We start from the raw sequence: 22,338 nt of genomic DNA, 5'->3' as shown, positions 1-22,338 counted from the left end.
GTCCTTTGCCTGAATTGGACTGGGATTTTTGTTTGTTTGTTTTGCTATTGAGTTGCATGAGTTCCTTATATATTTTGGATATTAACCCCTTATCAGATATGTGATTTGCAGATATTTTCCCCTATTGCATAGGTTGCCTTATTTTGTTAGTTTCCTTTGCTCTGCAAAGGATTTTAGTTTGATGTGGTTCCCCTTGTTTACTTTTGCTTTTATTGCCTTTATTTTTTTGTATCAAATCCAAGTAATTGCCAATTATAAAGAAAACAAATTCTGGGAATGCAATGTACAGCATGGTGACTATAGTTAACAATAATGTATTATATATTGGAAAGTTGCTAAGAGAGTAGATCTTAAAAGTCTCATCACAAGAAAAAAAAACTGTATGTGGGGTATGGATGTTAACTAAACTTAATGTGGTGATTATTTCATAATATACATATACATAAATCAAAACATTATGTTGTATAACTTACTTATATAGTGTTATATGTCAGTTATATCAGAATAGGAATGGAAGTTGGAGATTGAAAAAGATAAACATATATATCTTTTTAAAACGATGTCTCCCAAGTGATTCTAATATGGCCCCAGAAGGTATGCTCATCTATTGAGAATCAGTGTCCCTAGTTAGTCTTTGGAGAATATGACTGTTAAATATACTTCCGCAAAATCATACTGGCTACTTTATCATACTGAAACTCTCTGGGCACTTTGTAACATCAAATTATAGCCTTCTATTTAATGAGTGAAATATTGTGCAATCAAAATAGTTATATTGTCAGTCTAATCAACATGTAATTTTAATAAAAATAGACTTATTTATGATACTTTTTGAACAGATACATTTTTGTGTGGAAAGAAGAAATAGAATACTGATATTTTTTTCACCAGTTGATTTAGCCTATGAGCATTTTTGGTTTGCAAATCTGAATTTATTAAACTATAATTCAAATTTTATATTAATACATTTTTATATGGAGAAAGTAAATATGGATTTAATAAACATTTATCTTTATAACTGAGGAACTAATAATACTCCAGAACTTATAATGGAAATTGGTTATGTGAAATTACATTTCTTTTATGAACTGTAAGAAAATATGTGGACTTAGAGCTTTGGTTCACTTAGCCACCAACTGATTGTCTTTGTGGGTGGATAGTCACAGTGTATTTTTAAATTGAGCTGTATAAAATTGAAAAGACTTTAAAAGATTTTCAACTTTGTCAGATTACTATAATTATAAACAACCTAGTTTTCTCATGCTATCTTTCATTATAGCATATGCCTGAAAAATTAGCAAATTAAATTTTAGTGTGGGCAGCAGTATTAGATACTTGTCTGCATATCTGAAACTAATTCTTACATCATCTTATTTGGAAATAGAACAGTCCAGGAATAGTCACTCTGGTAATATATATACCATTTTTAAAACTGAGGAAGAACTTTAGAGGGGAAAGAAGAGAATGAAAAGAATAATATGCTTGTAAGATTCTCCTTCCCTCTGATTTCTGCCTCTTCCTCTGTCATGTTTAGGGTTGCAAAATTACCCCTATGCAAACCTGAAGTAAGCAAAGACACAGAACATTTTCAAGGAACTTTGCTGAGTGCTAGGTTAAACTGGTTTCCTAACCTTTGAAAGAATATGCCAAATTATAATGATTGTAGCACAACTAATAAGAATTTCAGTCCAGAAGCTATAAAGAAACTTAGACATCTTCAACAATATTATGTGTATGCATTCAGCTTGCTTACCTTTAGAAAAAAGATGGTGACTTCTCTTCCTTGATAAAGTACATTTAATATTTGTCCTTTATTGGAAGGGGGAAATGAGATACCAAAATTCTGATTTTAAATTCTTCAGATAACTCAGTTTTAGGCAGTTGTTACCCTTTATTGCAAGAATAGATAAAAATTTGTGGCATTTGGTATATTTCAGTCATTGAGAAACAATGGAGAAAAATTTAATCAGGCTGTTCAAGGCACTGAGTTTTTTTTTTTTTTTGTCTCCTTTGTCTCTACTTTTCAGTATTTGCTTTTGGCAACACTTTAGTTGTTCTACATCTAGAAAACTAGTAAATGAATGCCATTTGCTGATTTAGCAAATCTTCTGTGGTTCCCAAAAACAGTACAGTTTTATTGACACTTGATTGTATTAGATCCTTGTTAATTAACTCATGGGGGAGAGGGGAAGGTACCAGGGTAAAATAAGAAAATATAAGATATATTTTCATCATAAAAGAGAAATCAAAACAGTATAGTCATGACAAAGCTTTTAGAAAGTAAAGAAGTTGTCATCAACCAAATATTTGTTCCTTGATAGACTGTCTAGAGAGAGTGTAAATATCCCCCAAGTAATTTTTACAGAGATTTAAATATTTTTATTAGTAATTTACCCTAATATCCTAATACACAGTTATACTGAAATGAAAACAAGATATTAGAGTATTTTCTCTCTTTTTTTTTTTTAAATCAATATGTTTGAACAGAAACCAACCTCACGGAAAATGTACTTATCTGGATATGGTGTGGAGTTAGCAATTAAGAGTACAGAATACAAAACACTGGATGATACTCAAGTTAAAAGTAAGTTTTCTCTCTGTATTTGAGTAGAATGAAAATTTGGAGGCTTATATCCTTTTGTTTTTAAAAAATTTTCATGACTAAAATTCTACTCGTGTTAAAAGAGGCTGTTGATGGGGTAGACTTATTTTTCTTGAGTTTGGAGTTTTGCTTATACCCAATGGATTACCAACCATTTTTAGAAACATATTTTAAAATGATAATATAAGGCACATTGAGGCATTAGGCAAAAATGCTTATGGTTTCAGGTGACTGGCCCAGGAGCTCTGACATGCCTAATGTGCCCAGCCACCCACTAGGGTGAGAGTGAGTGGGCTAAGAGATCAAAGGAGATCAATAGCTCAGTAAATCTGAAATTCATCAGTAACTCATTTGCCTTAGGAATGTTTGTCTGAAGTATTCTATATAATAAAAGCCTAATATGCAAATTATCGCCTTGACCGGGAGTTCGACTGCTCACTATGACATGTGCTGACCACCAGGGGGTGGCACAGAACATGGTGGGCATTGGCGATGCACTGCGACCACTCACTTGCTGGCTACCTGAGGGCGGGGGTGACGGGGATGAAGGTGCGGTGAGAATGCGGGATGTCCGCCGAGCTCACTCTCACTCCTGCTACCCATTCTTGCCATGGCTTGTGCGCTGGAGAAGCCCCCGTGTTCAGGTGCTGGGCACCTGTGAGGAGCCCACCCCATACCCGCATGGCCTCTTTCGGGTGAGCTGGGCCATAGCCACTGGGACCACAGGGGCTGATTGGGCTCCCTGTGGGTTCACACAGGAGCCAGTCTGCGAGGCCAGCCAGGAGAGAGAGTGCACTGCCCGCCTGGCTTCTATGCAGCGCCGCTGGGTGGCCCAGAGGCCCACGCTGCACTTCAGCCCACAGTGTCTGGCCGCACTCACCGCATCTCCACGTGGGGACTCGGGCGCCATGACTTAGACAAAGGAGGGTGTGCGGAGGCCCAGGGGCCCAGGTGCTGCCCAGGGCCCAGAGGTCAGCTGGGACCTGCCCTTCCATGCCAGACACTCACGCTTCGATCACCGGCCAGGCCATGGACCGCACCTCTGCACAAATTTCATGCACCAGGCCTCTAGTTTATTTATAATGAAGTTAGATTGATGGCGATTTTTATTTTCTTTCTTTAAGTGGGGTGGGGGATATTTGTTTATATGAAGTAGCTTGGTTAGATTTTTGATCTACAAACTAATCTGCTTGTAGTCTTGGGTACTAAATGAATGCTCTAGACAAAGGACTCTGGAGAACAAAGAAAAACTAAAGAAGTTTCATATACTTATGAAAATCTTTTATTACCTCATTCATCAGAAATTTATACCTTATTCTTGGTTAAGAGTTTTAAATTCTTTTATATGCTCTCAGATGTGGCTTCTGCTTCAACTTTGTTTTTCTGTTCAGGATCTGGTCCTGAAAGCCCTGCCCTGATGTAGACTTAGCTGTGGCTGCTCCTACTGAATGTGTTCCCAATAAAGATCTATATTACTGTGATTTAAGTCTTGTTAATTAAAGAGTTGCTGGAAAAGTATAGTAGAAATAATATTCGGATTTTATACATTTCTATATGGTTACATATCTACACTAATAAAAGAGAAAGATGCAAATTGACTGTACCTTTGTGATGCCCACCAGCCAATCAGGAGTGAGTATGCAAATTAACACAACAAAGATGGTGGGTTAATTTGCATATGCATTCATCGAGTGGCCGGGGGCGTTCCTCACCACCCCAGCCACTCAGGGCCTCTGGGCAGCGTGGGAAGGCAGGGTCGGAGCTGAAAGAGGTGGCTTCGGGGCCGAAGCGGAAAGGCAGTGCCAGCAGCCAGGGAAAGGAAGGCCCATTTTGCACGAATCTTCGTGCATCGGGCTTCTAGTAGTTTTATAATGCTGTATAATTTGATATCTTATTTAAGTAATTTTATTTAATGCCTACTCTTTTTAAGACATATATAACATATACTAGTATAGTAACATAAGGCATTTTCAACCTTTCTTTGAGCTTGTAGAATTTTCTTTAAAAAGTGAGGTGATGTTAGGCTGGTGTGGGTCAGTGGATTGAGCATTGTCCCGTGCACCAGGAGGCAAGGTTTGATTCCTGGTCAGAGCACATGCTAGGCTTTTGAGCTCAATCCCCAGTAGGAGGCATGCAGGAGGCAACTGATCAATATTTCTCTCTCATCACTGTTTCTATCTCTCTCCCTTCTCTCTCTAAAAACATACACAATAAAAACATAATAAATAATAATGAAAAGTGAGGTGATCACATGTATTATCTATATTACATGTATTATCTATATTACAAATTACATACTAAATTCTGTCATCACCCTTTTATATGTATACTAGAGGCCCAGTGCACGGATTCATGCACCAGTGGAGTCCCTCGGCCTGGCCTGTGGGGATTGGCCTGAAACTGGCTCTCTGACATCCCCCAAGGGGTCCCAGATTGTGAGAGGGTGCAGGCCAGCCTGAGATCCCACCAGTACACAATTGGGGCCAGGGAGGGACAACAGGAGAGCTCCAGGGCGTGTCCGGCCCATTTCGCCCAGTCCTGATCAGCTGGACCGAAGCAGCCAGTTAACCTACCAGTGGGAGCATTTGCCCCCTGGTGGTGAGTGGACATCATAGCAACTGGTCAAATGGTCAAACAAATGGTCAGACACTTAGCATATTAGGCTTTTATATAGGATTTAGAATATATTGTCTCTCCATTCTAGTTGCCACTCCTTTAGTTCAGTTCTTTTTTTCCTCTGTACATGTATCAGCTTCTAACTGGCCTTCTCTCTGATCTTTGGTCTTCAGTACCCTCAACCCCCAAACTTCCAAAATAGATTAGTCAGTTTAATCTCCACAGTGCTTTAAGATTGGATTTCTTGTCATGAAAATCTGACTTTGTGACTTCACTTGTTAAAATCTCTTAGTGGCTTCCTGTAACCTCCTTCCTGAATTCAAGCACGGTAGCATAGCAAAGAAAGCTGCTCACACACTGGCTTCTTTCTACCTTATCACTCTCCCTCGGCCCTCTGATGCCCTCTCATTTATATCATCTGATCCTGCAACACTAAACTATATAGAATAACTTCATGTTCCCTGGTTACATCCATGTGTGATTCCATGCCAAGCCTTTATGGCCTCTACAGAGTACTTTCATCTCTTGGCATATGCCATTCCTTTTGGTGACACCTTCCTCCTTTCTCCCACCTCTTTCATTTCATCTAAGGCCTACTCATCTCTTCAGACATACGCCAGTCAGTACCTCTGAGATGATTGCCTGTTTTCTTGTTTTGTCAGAGGATGGTTTTTCCTTTTCTATATTCCATAGGGCCTGTGCTTTCTTTCAGAAAAGTTTCACACACTCTATTAAAATTGTTTATTTGTCTCTCTCCTTTTCCACCAAGTGGATTTTGTGTCTCTATTTCTGGGGTCTATCCCAGCAGGCATTAGGCATCATAGTAGCCAGTCAATATATTTGCTTGATGAATGAAAAGGAGAGAAAGGAAGACTACATCAAAGCACCAAAGGTTTCTCGTTGTAGTTCTAGAGATCCAGACCTTCATAAGAGTAAGGAAGGAGTTTACTTGATGGCTCTGACAGACTCTGTTAGAAAGCAACCCTATGCTGTAAGAAATCATAAATTCTTATAATCCCAAATGCCTTTTGTATATACCACTCACTGCACTATATTTTGCAGTTATTGGTAAGTAAAGAAGAAGTGAGGGTAAGGGATAGGAATATAAAACATTACATCTTTATATTTTGAGACCATGAGTTTTTTCTAAAGATTTGTTGATTATTTTTAAAGGCATGAGAAATGTGCAAGAACTATATTTATTAGGGCTTGGATCTCTTTCCTGGTTCAATATATCAATTCAAGATTTGTTTCAGGCCCTTTGGTTTATCATTCTGGTTATAAAACAGAACATTTTTTAATGGTTAACTATTTAATAAAGCCCATTTAAAAAGAGAGTGCACAAAATCTCATTCTGGATTCTGGGAGAGTCCTTCACCCACAGAGCGGATGTAATCTTTCTTGGGTGCAGCACTCTTCTCTTTATGGCATTAGCCTGGGGGAATGCAATAGCCCCACTCACTAGACTCCCAGTGGCCCCATCCTTTGGAGCTTGCACCCTGCTGAAGAGTCAACTACCCATGCCAGAGCGTAGTGGTCCAGGCAGACTCAGGGGGTATTAGTGACTGAGTTGTATGGCTTTGGAGCCACTGCCATGCCCCCCACTTTCCTGTGAACCTGAGCTTGGTAGCCTCCCCAGCATGGGAGATCTGCTAGCTCCCCCTTCTGGGCTCCTGGTGGCCCCACCCTCCTGACTCCCACTGGGGCCTCACCCTGCTGAGCTCAGGCTCCAGGAAAACTGTGGGATAGGCTGAGTTGTGTGGTTCTAAGACCTGGACCATTTTTTTCTCCCACACCAGACTGGTGCAGAGCTTTCCCTTAGTTTGTTTGGGCCTGATAAACTCTGCTGGCCTCACCCTGACAACTCCCTGTGACCCCATCTCACCAAATAGGTTTGTGGGCATCCATCAGGGGTACAGCTAGACTCGCTATACCCTAGGACTTTGGCTGAGTGGCCTCATAACCAGCACTGGCACCTTGCTCAAACATGTATCAACTAGAGGCCTGGTGCACAAAATTCGTGCACTGGATGGGGGGCTCTCCTCAGCCCAGCCTGCCCCCTCTCACATACTGGGAGCCCTCAGGGGATGTCCTACTGACGGCTTAGGCCCACTCTGGCCTCCCTTTGTGAGAGACAATCAGGCTGATCAGGGAAAGGCACCAGCCCATCACCCTGCTGCTGGAGCCACTGCCAGTCACCGCAGCCACCAAGGTGTTTTCATCAACACGGACTCCAGTCCCTTCACCAAGAAAAAATGACAACTTTCTTTAGGCATTTTCAAGATGTGTCTTTCATAGAATATGACATTTCTTTCTTTCTTTTTTTTTTTTTTATCCTCATCTGAGTATATGTTTCCATTGACTTTTAGAGAATGTGAAAGAGAAAGGGAAAGACAGAGAGAAACATCAAAGTGAGAGGAATACTTTGATTGGTTGCCTCCTGCTTGAGCCCTGACCTGGGCCCCAGCCAGGGAGGAGCCTGCAACTTAGGTACATGCCCTTGATCAGAATGTAACCTGGACTCTGCAGTTGGCAAACCTAGGCATTATCCACTGAGCCAAACCATGTAGGGCAGGTTATGACATTTCTTAGCCCTCCAGCAGCAGACCTTCGTTTTTCCCCCCAGGAGTGTGGTGGAAAAGCCCTAGATCACCTTTTTGGATTCTTATACCCAAGTTACTAAGAATATTACCAGTGGCATACAGGGAGCTTAGCCAATGAGCAGTCAGAAAAGGTGTTTCCTCTGTAGTTCACACCTATCTCCTCAGATCTCTGGCTCCGGCCCTGCCAAGACCTAAAGCCTCCAGCCCTTGGCAGGGGACCCCCAGCTGGCTCGCCCCTGGCCAAGGCCTCAAGCCTCTGTTTGAGGCTCGGGCTCTGGGCAGGGACCCCCAGCTGGCTCTGATCGCCCCGCTCCACCCCCAGCTAAGGCTGTAAGCCTCTGTTTGAGGCTCGGGCCCTGGACAGGGACCCCCAGCTGGCTCCAATCGCCTGCAGGGACCCCCAGCTGGCTCCGATCGCCTGCAGGGTACCCCAGCTGGCTCCGCTCACCTGGCTCCACCCCCAGCAAAGGCCTAAAGCCTCTGTTTGAGGCTGGGGCCCTGGGCAGGGACCCCCAGCTGGCTCCGATCACCCGCAGGGACCCCCAACTGGTGCCCAGCTCCACCCACGGCCAAGGCCGCAAGCCTCTAACAGAGGCTTGGGCTCTGGGCAGGGACCCCCAGCTGGCTCCGATCGCCTGCAGGGGACCTCAGCTGTCTCTATCGCCCGGCTCCAATCACGGCCAAGGCTGCAAGCCTCTGGCTAAGGCTTGGGCCCTGGTCAGGGACCCCCAGCTGGCTCCGATCGCCTGCAGGGGACCCCAGCTGGTTCCAATGGCCCAGCTCCTCCCCCAGCCAATGCCTCAAGCCTCTGTTTGAGGCTCGGGCCCTAGGCAGGGACCCCCAGCTGGCTCCGATCACCTGCCAGGGGACCCCAGCTGGCTCCAGTTGCCTGCAGGGGACCCCAACTGGCTCTGATCGCCTGTGGGGGACCCCAGCTGGCTCCAATCTTCCCCTCTCATCTTCGGCTCCAATCGCCCAGTTCTGACCATGGCCGCTCCCCGAGGCTGCAGCCATCTTGGTTGGGTGTATTTATATATTCGATTTCTGATTAGCAGGTGGGCGTGGCTTGTGGGCATGGCTTGTGAGTGTAGCAGAGTGATGATTTGCATATTACTCTATTATTAGATAGGATCAGGTAAACACCACTCATGCCTACTTGGCGATTCACTGAAAACCTACCTCATGCAACTTGAGTACTACCAGAGGCGGATCTCGGGGTACCTTGGGCCTTTTGTTGACCAGTCCCTGGGCTTGGTGCTGGTGGAAGCCGGCCTTGGTGTGAAGCTTGGTCATTTTCATGCACACCAAGGCCCAGCAGAGGCAACCACAAACTGTGGATTGCTTTGTAACTTCAAACAGGATGCCCAGTGCCACTCACAGGCAACGTCTGGCATTGACCTGCTCCAGCTCCCTACCAAAAGGCCCTGGAACAGATATACCCAGTGGCTTCAGACAACATCTGAGCAGGCTCTAATTGGCCCCACAAGAGGCATGTCTAAAGAGAGATTTCAGCAGGCATCAGACCCCGCTGAGGCAAAATATGCTTTGTGTGATCAATACCTATACTGTAGCTCATTCACTGTGGTTGGAGTCAATCCTCAAAATCAGCCAGCCTGAGGGTCCTTCCCACACATGAACAGACCAACAGCAGTCAAGATTCAATTACAACAGAAGGCTCACATACTCTGTACAAGGGACATTCCTGGAGCACCCAGCTCATGTGATCAAGGAGAGTGCGCCATTGGGTCCTACAGGACGCCTACTACATAAAGCCATCCTACAGAGACATAGCAGATTGACCTAATACATAGGAACAAACACAAAGAGGCAACAAAAATGGGGAGACAAAGAACATTCCCCAAGTGTAAGAGCTGGAGAAATCTCCACAAAAGAACTAAATGATTTGGAGGCAAACAATTTACCAGACATGGAGTTCCAAAAAATGGTTATAGGGATGCTCAAAGAATTTAGTGAGAACTTAACAGCATGAAAAAGAACCAGTTAGAAATGAAGAATACAATATCTGAAATGAAGAATACACTAGAAGAAATAAACAGTAGGTTACATGAAGCAGAGGATCAAATCAGCAATTTGGAAGACAAGTAGAAACAAACACCCAATCAAAATAAACATCATGGCAACTAACAACAATGAAAACACAACAATCCAAAATCTATGGGCCACAGTGAAAGCAGTCTTGAGAGGGAAGTTCATAGCTCTACAAGCCTACTGCAAAAAACAAATAATGGTAATAAATTACCTAACCCTACAACGCAAAGAGTTAGAAAGAGAGCAACAAGAAAAACCCAGTGTAAGCAGAAGGAAGGAAATAATAAAGATCAGAGTGGAGATAAACGACATAGAGACCAAAAACACAATACAAAAGATCAACAAAACCAAGAGCTGCTTCTTTGAAAGGATAAACAAGATTGATGAACCTCTAGCCAGGCTCACCAAGAAGCAAAGAGAGAGGACCCAAATAAACAAAATCAGAAATGAAAGAGGAGAAATAACAGACCCCACTGAAATACAAAGGATTGTTAAAAAATACTATGAACAACTCTATTCCAACAAACTGGACAACCTGGAGGAAATGGACATATTCCTAGAAAAATACAACCTTCTAAAACTCAATCAGGAAGAATCTAAACATCTCAATAGGCCAATAACTATGGAAGAAATTGAAGCAGTCATCAAAAAGCTTCCAGCAAACAAAAGCCCGGGGCCAGATGGCTTCATAGGGAAGTTTTACCAAAGATTCAAGGAAGAACTAAAACCTATCCTCCTCAGACTATTCCAAAAAATTCAAGAGGAAGGAACACTTCCAAGCTCCTTCTATGAAGCCAGCATCACCCTAATACCAAAACCAGATAAAGACAACACAATGAAAGAGAATTACAGGCCAATATCTCTCATGAACATAGATGCCAAAATCCTAGCAAATCGGATCCAGCAGTACATCAGAAAGATCATACACCATGACCAAGTATGATTTATCCCAGGGATGCAAGGATGGTACAATATCCGCAAGTCAATAAACGTGATACATCACATAAACAAATTGAGAGATAAAAATCATATAGTCATATCAATTGATGCATAAAAAGCATTTGACAAAATCCAACACCCATTTTTGATAAAAACTCTCAGCAAGGTGGGAATAGAAGGATCATACCTCAACATAATAAAAGCCATATATGATAAACCCACAGCCAACATAATGCTCAGTGGGCAAAAACTAAACCATTTCCCCTAAGAACAGGAACAAGACAGGGATGCCCACTCTCACCACTCCTGTTTGACATAGTACTGGAAGTTTTAGACATTGCAATTAGACAAGAAGAAGAAATAAAAAGCATCCAAATTGGAAAAGAACAAGTAAAGCTGTCCTTATTTGCAGATGACATGATATTGTATATAAAAACCCCGAAAGACTCCATCAAAAAACTATTAGACTTAATAAATGAATCCAACAATGTAGCAGGATACAAAATTAATGCCAAGAAATCTATGGCATTTCTATACATCAATAGTGAACTTACAGAAAGAGAGACTAAAAAAGCAATCCCATTTACCATCGCACCAAAAAAATTAAGATACCTCGGAATAAACTTAACTAAGGAGGTAAAAGAGTTAACTATACGCGGAAAACTACAGGACACTGAAAAAAGAGATAGAGGAAGATGTAAACAGATGGAAGAACATACCATGTTCATGGATTGGTAGAATCAACATCATTAAAATGTCCATACTACCCAAAGCAATCTATAGATTCAATGCACTCCCCATTAAAATACCAACAGCATATTTCACAGACCTAGAAAGAACTCTCCAAAAATTCATCTGGAATAAAAAAAGACCCCGAACAACCACAGCAATCCTGAGAAAGAATAAAAAAGTAGGTGGGATCTCAATACCAGATTTCAAGCTGTATTACAAAGCCACTGTTCTCAAAACAGCCTGGTACTGGCACAAGAACAGACATATAGACCAATGGAATAGAATAGAGAACCCAGATATCGACCCAAACACTATGCTCAATTAATATTTGACAAAGGAGACATGAACATACAATGGAGTCAAGACAGTCTCTTCAATAAATGGTGTTGGGAAAATTGGACAGATACATGCCAAAAAAAAAAATGAAACTAGACCACCAACTTATACCATACACAAAAATAAACTCAAAATGGATAAAGGACTTAAATAAGAAAAGAAACCATAAAAATACTAGAGGAATCCACAGGCAGAGAAATCTCAGACATATGCCGAAGCAATTTCTTCACCAATACTGCTCCTAGGGCAGTGGAAACTAAAGAGAAAATAAACAAATGGGACTACATCAAAATAAAAAGCTTTTCCACAGCAAAAGAAACCATTAACAAAACAACAAGAAAGCCCACTGTATGGGAGAACATATTTGCAAATGTTATCACCGATAAAGATTTAATCTCCAACATCTACAGGGAACTTATACAACTTAATAAAAGGAAGATAAATGATCCAATAAAAAAAATGGGCAACGGACCTAAATAGAATCTTTTCGAAAGAAGACAGAAGGAAGGCCAAGGGGCATATGAAAACATGCTCAAAGTCACTAATTATCCGAGAGATGCAAATCAAAACGACAACGCGGTACCATCTCACACCTGTCAGAATGCCAATCAACAAATCAACAAAAGACAAGTGCTGGAGAGGATGCGGAGAAAAAGGAACCCTCGTAAACTGCTGGTGGGAATGCAGACTGGTGCAGCCACTGTGGAGAACAGTATGGAGTTTCCTCCAAAAACTAAAAATGGAACTCCCATTTGACCCAGTAATCCCACTTCTAGGAATATATCCCAGGAAACTAGAAACACCAGTCAGAAAGGATATATGCACCCCTATGTTCATAGCAGTTCAATTCACCATAGCTAAGATTTGGAAACAGCCTAAATGCCCATCAGCAGATAAGTGGATTAGAAAACTATGGTACATCTACACAATGGAATACTACGCTGCTATAAAAAAGAAGGAATTCTTACCATTTGCAGCAGCATGGATGGACCTGGAGAGCATTATGTTAAGTGAAATAAGCCAGGCATTGAAAGAAAAATACCACATGATCTTACTCATTTATGGAAAATAAAGAACATTATAACCTGATGAACAAAAAGATAGATACAGAGGCAGTAAACCACCGAACAGACTGTCAAATTAAAGGGGGAAGGCTGGGGAGTGTTGGGGAGGCGGGGGGAAGAGATCAACCAAAGGACTTGTATGCATGCATATAAGCACATCCACTGGACACAAGACACTGGTTGGGTGGGTTGAGGGCATGTGACAGTGGGTAGGGGAGGCTGGGGAAAGGTCAATGGGAAAGAAAAGGAGATATATGTACTACCATATGTAATACTTTAAACAATAAAATAAAATCAATAATTAAAAAACACCCAATCAGAGCAACAGTAAAGGGGAAAGAATTTTTAAAAATGAGGATAGTTTAAGAGACCTTTGGTACAACATGAAGCATAACATTTGCATCATAGAGATACCAGAAGAAGAAGGAAAGAGAACAAGGGATCAGAAACCTATTTGATGAAATAATGGCTGAAAACTCTAAACTGGTGAAGGAAAAAGACACAATTCCAGGAGGCTCAGGGAGTCCCAAACAAGATGGACCCAAAGAGGCCCACACCAAGACACATAATAATTAAAATGGCAAAAATTAAAGACAAAGAATCTGAAAACCAGCATGGAAGGACCTGTAGAGTATTATGTAAGTGAAATAAGCCAGCCAGAGAAAAGACAGTACCGTATGATTTCACTTATATGTGGAATCTAATGAATCAAAGAAACTAACAAATAAAATAGAGACAGACTCAGAGATAACAGAGAACAGGTTGATAAATGTCAGAGGGGAGGGGTTTGGGGCTGGGTGAAAAAGGTGAAGGGATTAAGCAAAAATCTTATGTGTGGAATCTAATGAGCAAAAACTAGTGAACAAAATAGAAATATATGCATGGATGCATGGAACAGACTGAGAGCTGTCAGGGGAGAAGAGTTGGAGGGCTGGATGAAAGAAGGTGACTAGATGAAGCAAAAAAACATGCATACTGTATAACACATAGACACAGACCATAGTGTGATGATAGCCAGAGGGGAAGAGGGTGGGAGTAGGTGGAGGTGGGCAAAGTAGTGATAAATGGAGACAGAAAGAGACTGCTTTGGGGGATGGGTACAGGATACAGCGTGCAGATGAGGTTTTGTTGAATTGTACATTTGAAACCTGTATGGTTTTTTATTTTATTTTTTTAAACCTGCATGGTTTTGTGAACCAATGTCACCCCAATAAATTCAATTTAAAAACAATAAATAAATAAAAAGAGAGTGTACAATCAGGAATGCAAGCATGTGCACATGCAGGTATCATTAAGCTGATCCATGAAGGAAACACAAAGTAAAACAAATGTCATTCAGTTTTTATTTCGAAGTCTCCTGATATTTGATTACATACTGTTTTTCCATTCTGAAAATGTTTTTATTTTATTTTGGTTTGTTTCCCAATTATAGCTGTGACTAATACCACCGTAGAAGGTGAGATTGAAACAAATGAAGTTCAAGGATTTTTCTTTGGGAAACTAAAGTAAGTCTGAAATGAAATAAAATTATATTAATATACTCTTACATGTGCTTTTTATGGGAATTAATTCAATATGCTCTGTTGGCTTATGTTTCACATTTTAAAAATACACATATAATTGTTTTTATTACAAAAGTAATACACAGTTAATACAAAAAAGCACAAAATTGCAAAGTAATCACTAATTCAACAGTGTAAGTATGATTAGACAATAGGAATTGAAAATGATCCAAATTATCTCTGGCAAAAAAATCTAAATAAAAACTTATAGAATATTTTATAGATATAATAGGTTACAAAAATCATGGTTAATATTTAGCATGAGCCTTAGCCAGTTTGGCTCAGTGATTAGAGCATCAACCTGGGGACCAAAGGGTCCCAGGTTCGATTCCAGTCAAGGACAGTACCTTGGTTGCAAGTTCCTCCCAAGCCCAGGCCTCGGTCAGGACTCGTGCTGGAGGCAACCTATCGATGTGTTTCTCTCACATTGATATTTCTCTGTGTCTTTCCCTCTCCCTGCCACTCTCTTTAAAAACCAATGGAAAAATATCCTTGGGTGAGGATTTAAAATACATATATATATTTTATGAAAAAAAAATCATAATTTTTACTCCTCAAAAGAAGAGAAAATAATCTATTCCCCTAAAATTTCTGTGCTGCAGATTCCCATATTAAAAAGCTTTTAATGTCTCATCTTAATTTCATATCCATGTTTAAGTAAACTTTGAACAATTAAAGTTGTGTCCCCCTTTTTTTCCTGCATTACTGATTGAAGACAAGGAATAGGATGGTGAGTACTCTCTGGATATTCACGAATGGGGATTATTGTAGCTTTATATTTTCTCTTATTTACAAGAAGGGAAAGTTTATGATTCCAATATAAAGGCAAAATTAATGAAAACAAAAGGACTGATTTTATTAATATCTTTAGTTCATGTTTAATATTACATAAAGGACACTTAGGACACTTATCTACTCTGAGTAGATAACCATATAGAGTGAGGGGAACATTTTTGGAGACTATGCTAATTTATACAGATGGTTGAGTTACAGCTCTAAACTGTATTGGCCAAGCGGTATACTAGTGGCCTTAAAAAGTTAATACATCTTGCAAAATGGATTTATTCTAATTAAGGTATTTATTTAGTAGGTAACAAAACATTTTTATTTCATTTTCAGCTGTGTCTCAACATCTTAGAATCCATAGTTCTGTTCTTTTTTAAGCATACCTTTTTATGGGAATAAATTGTGCATCCTCCAAAAAGCCTTTGGAATCCTGGGATATTAATTTTTTTAAGAGGATACACTCAAAGTTAGTTCTTATACCATTACTCAATTTATTTAGGGAAAAATAATTTTTTCTTTAAGGTATTGTATGAATAATGTATTTTGACCTGAATTACATAAATAAATTTAGCAGCGAAAATTATTGATTATGATTAAATATGAAAAACAATATCTCTGGTAAACTTAATATTACTCCATTACTTAAAATTTTGAGAAATGAGGGATTAATGTAATTTGTAGTGAATTTTTCTGAAATTTTGTTGCTTTTTCATTATGAGACCAGTCATAGTCAATCTTGATTCATTTTCAATATGTAGTCCTACATTTTAATCAAATTGCAAGATATTGACACTGTAGTATATTTATTTGTTATCTATAAGATTAATGCATTTCTGTATATATGTTCTATATATTTATTTTCATTTCACTTTTTAATATCTTCATTTCTCTTTACTCCTGAAATTATCTATTTTATAAGTTGTGATGGTAGCTAAAGTATTTTTTAAAAGGAATTCTATTTAAATCTGAAATGGCATCATGTCTTGATTTCATGAGAGATAGAAGATTATACTTTAGGTTGTATGTATAGTAAAATGTCATTCTACTACATTATTATTTGGCATTCTCTAAAAGATACCTAGGTGTGTTTAATATTAGGCAAAATTATCTTATATTTTTTATACATTTTATACATGGAACTTTTCAGAAATAGTGTAAGCTCTAAGATTGTATAGGGAGCATTTATGTTTTTCCTTATAAAATATTTTTTATTTTAAACTATAAAAGCAATACTTTTAATTTATAAAATGTTAAAATAAAAAGTATATAACATAAAAACTAATAATTTAGCCCTCACCCTTAGGACCCTTTTAGGTAATGTTAACATGTTAACAATTGAGAGAGGTTTTTTTTTTTGTTTATATATTGACAAAAATAGACATATATCTCCCTCCTTATTTATTTTTAAGTTCTGTGGATATGGTTGCATCATGATTAATTCTTTTAATGATGAACTATTAGTTTGTAATTAATTTGGAACAGTTAATTTCAAAAGCATACTACTTAAATAGTGATTTATAGTTGGTGATGATTATTAACATTACTTACTACTTTAATGCAGAGAAAGATACTCAGATCTCAGAGATAATCTGACAGCATTCCAGAAATACCTGATTGAGAGTAGCAAAGAAATGATGCCTTTGAAAGTCTGGGAACTTCAAGGTATAGTATTCTACTTTAACATAGCAGTTTGGTAACTGATCTCTGTTTTATTAAATAAGCTTTTATATAACATGATGGTATAAATTATTTTATAGAAAGTAATAATTATTATGATGTAAATAATATAAATTATTACATTACTTCTTGTGAAAATAAATATTTAATAAAAATGTTATCCATCAAGCAAATTATATTTTTATGTCTATAAGACTTAAAATTATATGAAGTGTAGTTATTTGATATTATCTAATCATTTTTAAAGTGTACACTGATTTATCTATATTAAATCACATTTCATGGAATCTATAACATTGATTAAAAATCCTAACTAGTAGGTCAGGAGAAATCACATCTAATCATTAGTTTTTTTTCTATTTAAAATTTGGATCTTAATAGACTGACTATTGCATGTTTTACTATTCGCTTAGAACAGCTTCTGTGCTGGCATCCCATAAGCAGATATTTATGGCCAAAATTTAGTTTGGATTGAACAATAACTCCTTTCAGCTTGTACTTTTTTATTATTTGTAATTTTTAGTAGGTCATGGGGTCGTGTTTTTCTGTGTGATCCGTAACTTTCATCACATCTCTCATCAACTTTTAAAACTTTATAACAGCTTATTGAGATACTAGAGGCCCAGTGCACGAAATTCGTGGACGGAGAGGGGGATGTCCCTCAGCCCAGCCTGTACCCTCTCCAATCTGGGACCCCTCGAGGGATGTTCGACTGCCCGTTTAGGCCCAATCCTGGTGGGTTTTAATATATTTTCAGAATTTTTAACTGTCACCACAGTAAATTTAGAGTATTTTCATCACTCCAAAGAGAAAGTAATGTACATGTTAACAGTCACTCTCATTTCTCCCAATTCCTCCAGCTGTAGGCAAGCCCCAGTCTTACTTTCTTTTCCCTCGAAATGTACTCCAAGGGATCCATATTTTAGAAATTATAGTTGACAGAGTGCTTTTGAAGGCTTGTAAACAGAGAATACGCATAGTCAGCTTACTTTTAATTAACCTTCATAGTCTCTGTTTAAGGGATTTGAATGGACTAGAAACAAAAAACCTAATTAAGACATCACTGAAGTAGTGTAATGAGGGGTTGAACCATGACTATCATAGAGGAATCGAAAGGAGAGCTGGATTTGGCAAATATTTAGGAGATAAAAGGAGTTAAAAATGGCATTAATATTTACAGCTTTGAGAGAATATAAAGCCTGGAAGCAGGTTTGTGTGTTGAATATAGGGCCCAGAAATAATGAGACTGGCATTACAATGATTGACTTAAAAGTGATTGTGACATATCCAGATGACAAGGGCTAGTTGTGGGGTGAATATAAAGTCCTTAAGCTAAAAGGAGAGGATTTTAAAAGTTGAAAATCATAGCATCAAGTTGTTTAAAAGGAGGGGGTGCTAACTGAAAGTGGAGTGTGACCAGATCAGTGCACAAGGAAGGGTGCTGTGGTGCTCATCTCTGTGTGGACAGTGGGTCCCATGAGGAAAACATGGCGCGAGGATGAGAATGGAAGAGTACATTATAAAGCTAGGAAACACATGTTCAAGAAAGAGAGAGTGATCAATACCTTTCCCCTTCCTTCCTTCCTTCCTTCCTTCCTTCCTTCCTTCCTTCCTTCCTTCCTTCCTTCCTTCCTTCCTTTCTTTCTTCCTTTCTTTCTTTCTTTCTTTCTTTCTTTCTTTCTTTCTTTCTTTCTTTTTTTCTTTCCACAATTTATTGAGTGTCTGCTAGGTTTCAGCCATGTCCCTTCATCCATGGTTTCATAATTTTGAGCTGAGATCTACATAGTATAGTAAATATACTTTACATTGAGACTCATACACAAGTGTATAATGTCTGAATACTTAAGTATTCTCAAAACAAACAAAAAAAATCTTCAGCATACAGTATGTATGTTTACTACATTTTATCTACTCCAACAAAACTTTCTTTTATTCTACCATATTTCATTAGAAAAAAACTTCACATTACTCATTAACTTGATTTCACTGTTAACTCATGGTTTCCAGCTGACATTTTGAAAATATTAAATTCAGAAGATAAAATGAAGAGTTAAAACAGATAACCATATTTCCTTCAAAGGATCTTAGATAAACAGAAATAATTTCAAAAACCAATATAGAAAGTACCATTTTAAGTGCTGCCAAGTAAAGATACATAGATTATGAAGGGTATATGCCAAGAAGATCTGAATTGGTGTGGTGGGGGTAGAGAAAAGGGAACAGAGAGGGGAGGCTTTCTCCAGAGTGATGATTGAATTGAAATTTGAGAAGGGTTTGGAATAAATTTGAGGGTGGGTTATTTAGAGAAAATTTTAAAAAAATCTTTGTGAGATGTTGGATCTGGAATGACAGGGAGGAAATATCAAGAACAACAGCTAACCCTAGCCGGTATGGCTCAGTGGAAAGAGCGTCGGCCTATGGACTGAAGGGTCCCAGGTTCGATTCCGGTCAGGGGCATGTGCCTTGGTTGCGGGCACATCCCCAGTGGAGGGGGGGGGGGGAGTGCAAGAGGCAGCTGATCGATGTTTCTCTCTCATCGATGTTTCTGGCTCTCTATCCCTCTCCCTTCCTCTCTGTAAAAAGCAATAAAATATATTTTTTTAAAAACAGAACAACAGCTATATTCATGGTTTGCCCAACTGGAGGGACAATTTTGTGGTGATATTTGCTGAAAATAGAAGACTAAAGAGTACCAGGTTTGGGCAAAGATGAAGCGGGACTATCACAATTTCAACATGCTGCTGTTGAAGTTTCCAAGTGGTAAAACCAAGAAGGCATTTAAAATAGGGGTCTGGATTTTAGAGTCAAAGTGTAGGCCTTAAGTAGCAATTTATGAATCATCTAGGAATGGAACAATTTAGACAAAAGCAAAAATGTTAATAGAATCTGTTACTTAATTTCTTGTTATTTGCACTCTGATTTAATAAGTAAATTTTCAGGGGCTTTCAAATAAATTACATTAGAAAATTGGTCATGTGAAAGGGAAGTACACTCATGTTATAAGAAGTTTTAGAAGACTAGTTGTGCTATCAACCTGAGTAAAAGATAGTTGTCCATGGTCATAGTAATTAATGATGGTGATTAATGATGATAAAAATATTAGCCAATACTATGTGTTTAGTACAGTAATGAGCTCTTTATATGCATTATCCTAATTTTTTTAATTCATAAAATATAGATATCCCACTCTCCCAGATGAGGAAATTTCAAGAAATGGACACACAAAATAATTAAGCACATATCAAAAATACCTAAAACAAGCAGGTCTATCTCATTTTGGAGCCTAAATTCTTCCTCTACCACTATATTGTACTGTTTTTTGGTATAACATTGTGCAGCCAAATGCTGGTAGGCAACATCTTTGATCATATATTTCTCTCAAAAGAAGTTGTTATATCATATCAATCATATAAGTAATGACTCTTAAGATTTCTCACTAAAAAAAGCATATATTCCTAAATGTATGCACACCAGTTAAAAATTATGTTGCTTATAAATGCCTTTAAGAGTAATAGAATAATAAGAGACATAACATAAAGGGTCTTATTTGTTATTTTACTGTTCATTCACTTGTTCATTCATCAGTATTTGTGGAGCACTTATATATGAGATATACTTTTTGTGTGAAAATATTTAAGTTCTACTTTGCTTCTGGCATATTGAAGACTGCCTATAGTAAGCTACAAACATTTTTCCTTTCATAGAACTGTCATTTCAAGTACAATAATGCTAAGATTAGGATTTTATTTTTATTGTAGTATAAAAGTAGAACAATACTGAAAGAGTATTTACTGAGTTAAACACATTGGGTCCTTCTAAAAGTTCTTTTCAGAATTGGTTCTTTAAACTTTTTTTTTCCTTCCTCTTGTCATTCTTTTTTTATCAAAGCCTTTCCTTGCCTATTTAACCTAAATATAGAAAAAAAAATAGCTTTGCATCCACATTTCTTTTCATATATCTCTTTTTGAAGTTATACTATAATTTGTGGAAAACAAATATTAAGTATTAAATGATAATTACTGATTTATAAACATGTGAAGTTTACCTTAGTAGGAATAAGTGATACCTTTCCACTTAAAACTTTTGAAAACTGTTAGTATAAGGGTGTCTTCATGTCTATATAAGAATATATGGCCAGAAGGGTTGAGTAAATTACTTACTTATATTACATGGAAATGTCTATGAAGGTGTGGCATTATGCTAGAATTTTTAATGTGTTTTTTTTTGCCTACTAGGTCTTAGTTTTCAAGCAGCTTCTCAAATAATGGCCACTCCAGTTTATGATGCCTTAAAGTTAATGAAAGACATTTCACAGAACTTCCCCATAAAAGCCAGGTATAGTAAAGTTTATTAGTTTGATTATGACCAGAATTCTTTCCATTACATAAAATTTATTAAAATAGCTGGTTTCATTTAACATAATGATGTCAGTTAATTCTAGTATAAATAGTGTTTATGAAATCAGGATCTTTCTGTGTTTTGTATGTTGTTGTTTTTTACCGGAGCAGAATATTGGCTTGTATATGCATGTGTGTATGTACTGCAAAATAGAACTCTTGAATTAGAGGCAAATGGAAAGGAAAAAATAATTCATTAAACACATATAATTAAATATAAACAGTGAGACATGACAATCCAAGAAAAAGTTTGTTTAAGCAGTAAATAAAAAGGGAATTTTTTTTCTGTTCACCATGGAAGATGCTGAAAAGTATTACTCTGAATAAATCTATGCCCAGTGTATAGCCAAATCTTCTTGCCATTTCAGATTCCAAATAAGTAGTAAGGTCTTAATTGTGTGGAATATCTTATGGAATACTTTTTGCCAATAGGATATCTAATTGAACTGCTTCCAGAAATATTACTGTTATATTTTACACATCTTTCAGTTCAGTAGATAATACATTGGCATATCTAAAGGTAACAATACAGATAATTCAGGTTTCCAGGTATTGTAAGGATTGACAAAATCACAGGACTTCGATGCATTTGTATTTGTATCTGGAATGATAGAATGTAAAATTACAGGCAACCAGTAAAATATAAAGTAAATTAGCTTATATTGAATGCATACAACATGTGACAAGTGAAACAATAATGGTTTGTTGAGAGGAATCCTTGGGCTCTCAGCATCCCTTCTTAAGCAGTGCATGCGTGCTAGGCTTCTATTTGTCTTAAACACTCTTTTGTACATTTGTCCACAGTACAGTTTACTGAATGTTATCTAGATATTCATTACCTTGGTAAGATAAAAAAAGAGTACATAGTTGGCCACAAGATCCAAGAACCTTTTCATGGTACCCTGAAAATACACAGGTTTGTCACTTAATTTACATATTAAGAATGAATATATTGATATGACTCTTTCAATTTTA

General features: G+C 38.0%; 1 protein-coding gene across 1 annotated transcript in view; it reads left to right on the top strand.

Moving 5' to 3' along the window:
• Positions 1-22,338, top strand: part of UGGT2 (UDP-glucose glycoprotein glucosyltransferase 2) — a 164,830-nt gene that overhangs the window by 14,608 nt on the left and 127,884 nt on the right. The window contains exons 6-9 of the mRNA XM_054719890.1: positions 2,488-2,584; positions 14,374-14,446; positions 16,851-16,951; positions 21,202-21,301. Coding sequence (XP_054575865.1) covers positions 2,488-2,584; positions 14,374-14,446; positions 16,851-16,951; positions 21,202-21,301 — 371 coding nt within the window. The remainder of the gene's footprint in view (positions 1-2,487; positions 2,585-14,373; positions 14,447-16,850; positions 16,952-21,201; positions 21,302-22,338) is intronic.

Source organism: Eptesicus fuscus, chromosome 8 (assembly GCF_027574615.1).
Source record: "Eptesicus fuscus isolate TK198812 chromosome 8, DD_ASM_mEF_20220401, whole genome shotgun sequence".
In the NCBI taxonomy this organism is placed as follows: domain Eukaryota; kingdom Metazoa; phylum Chordata; class Mammalia; order Chiroptera; family Vespertilionidae; genus Eptesicus; species Eptesicus fuscus.
This window is presented reverse-complemented; position numbering and strand designations above follow the sequence as displayed.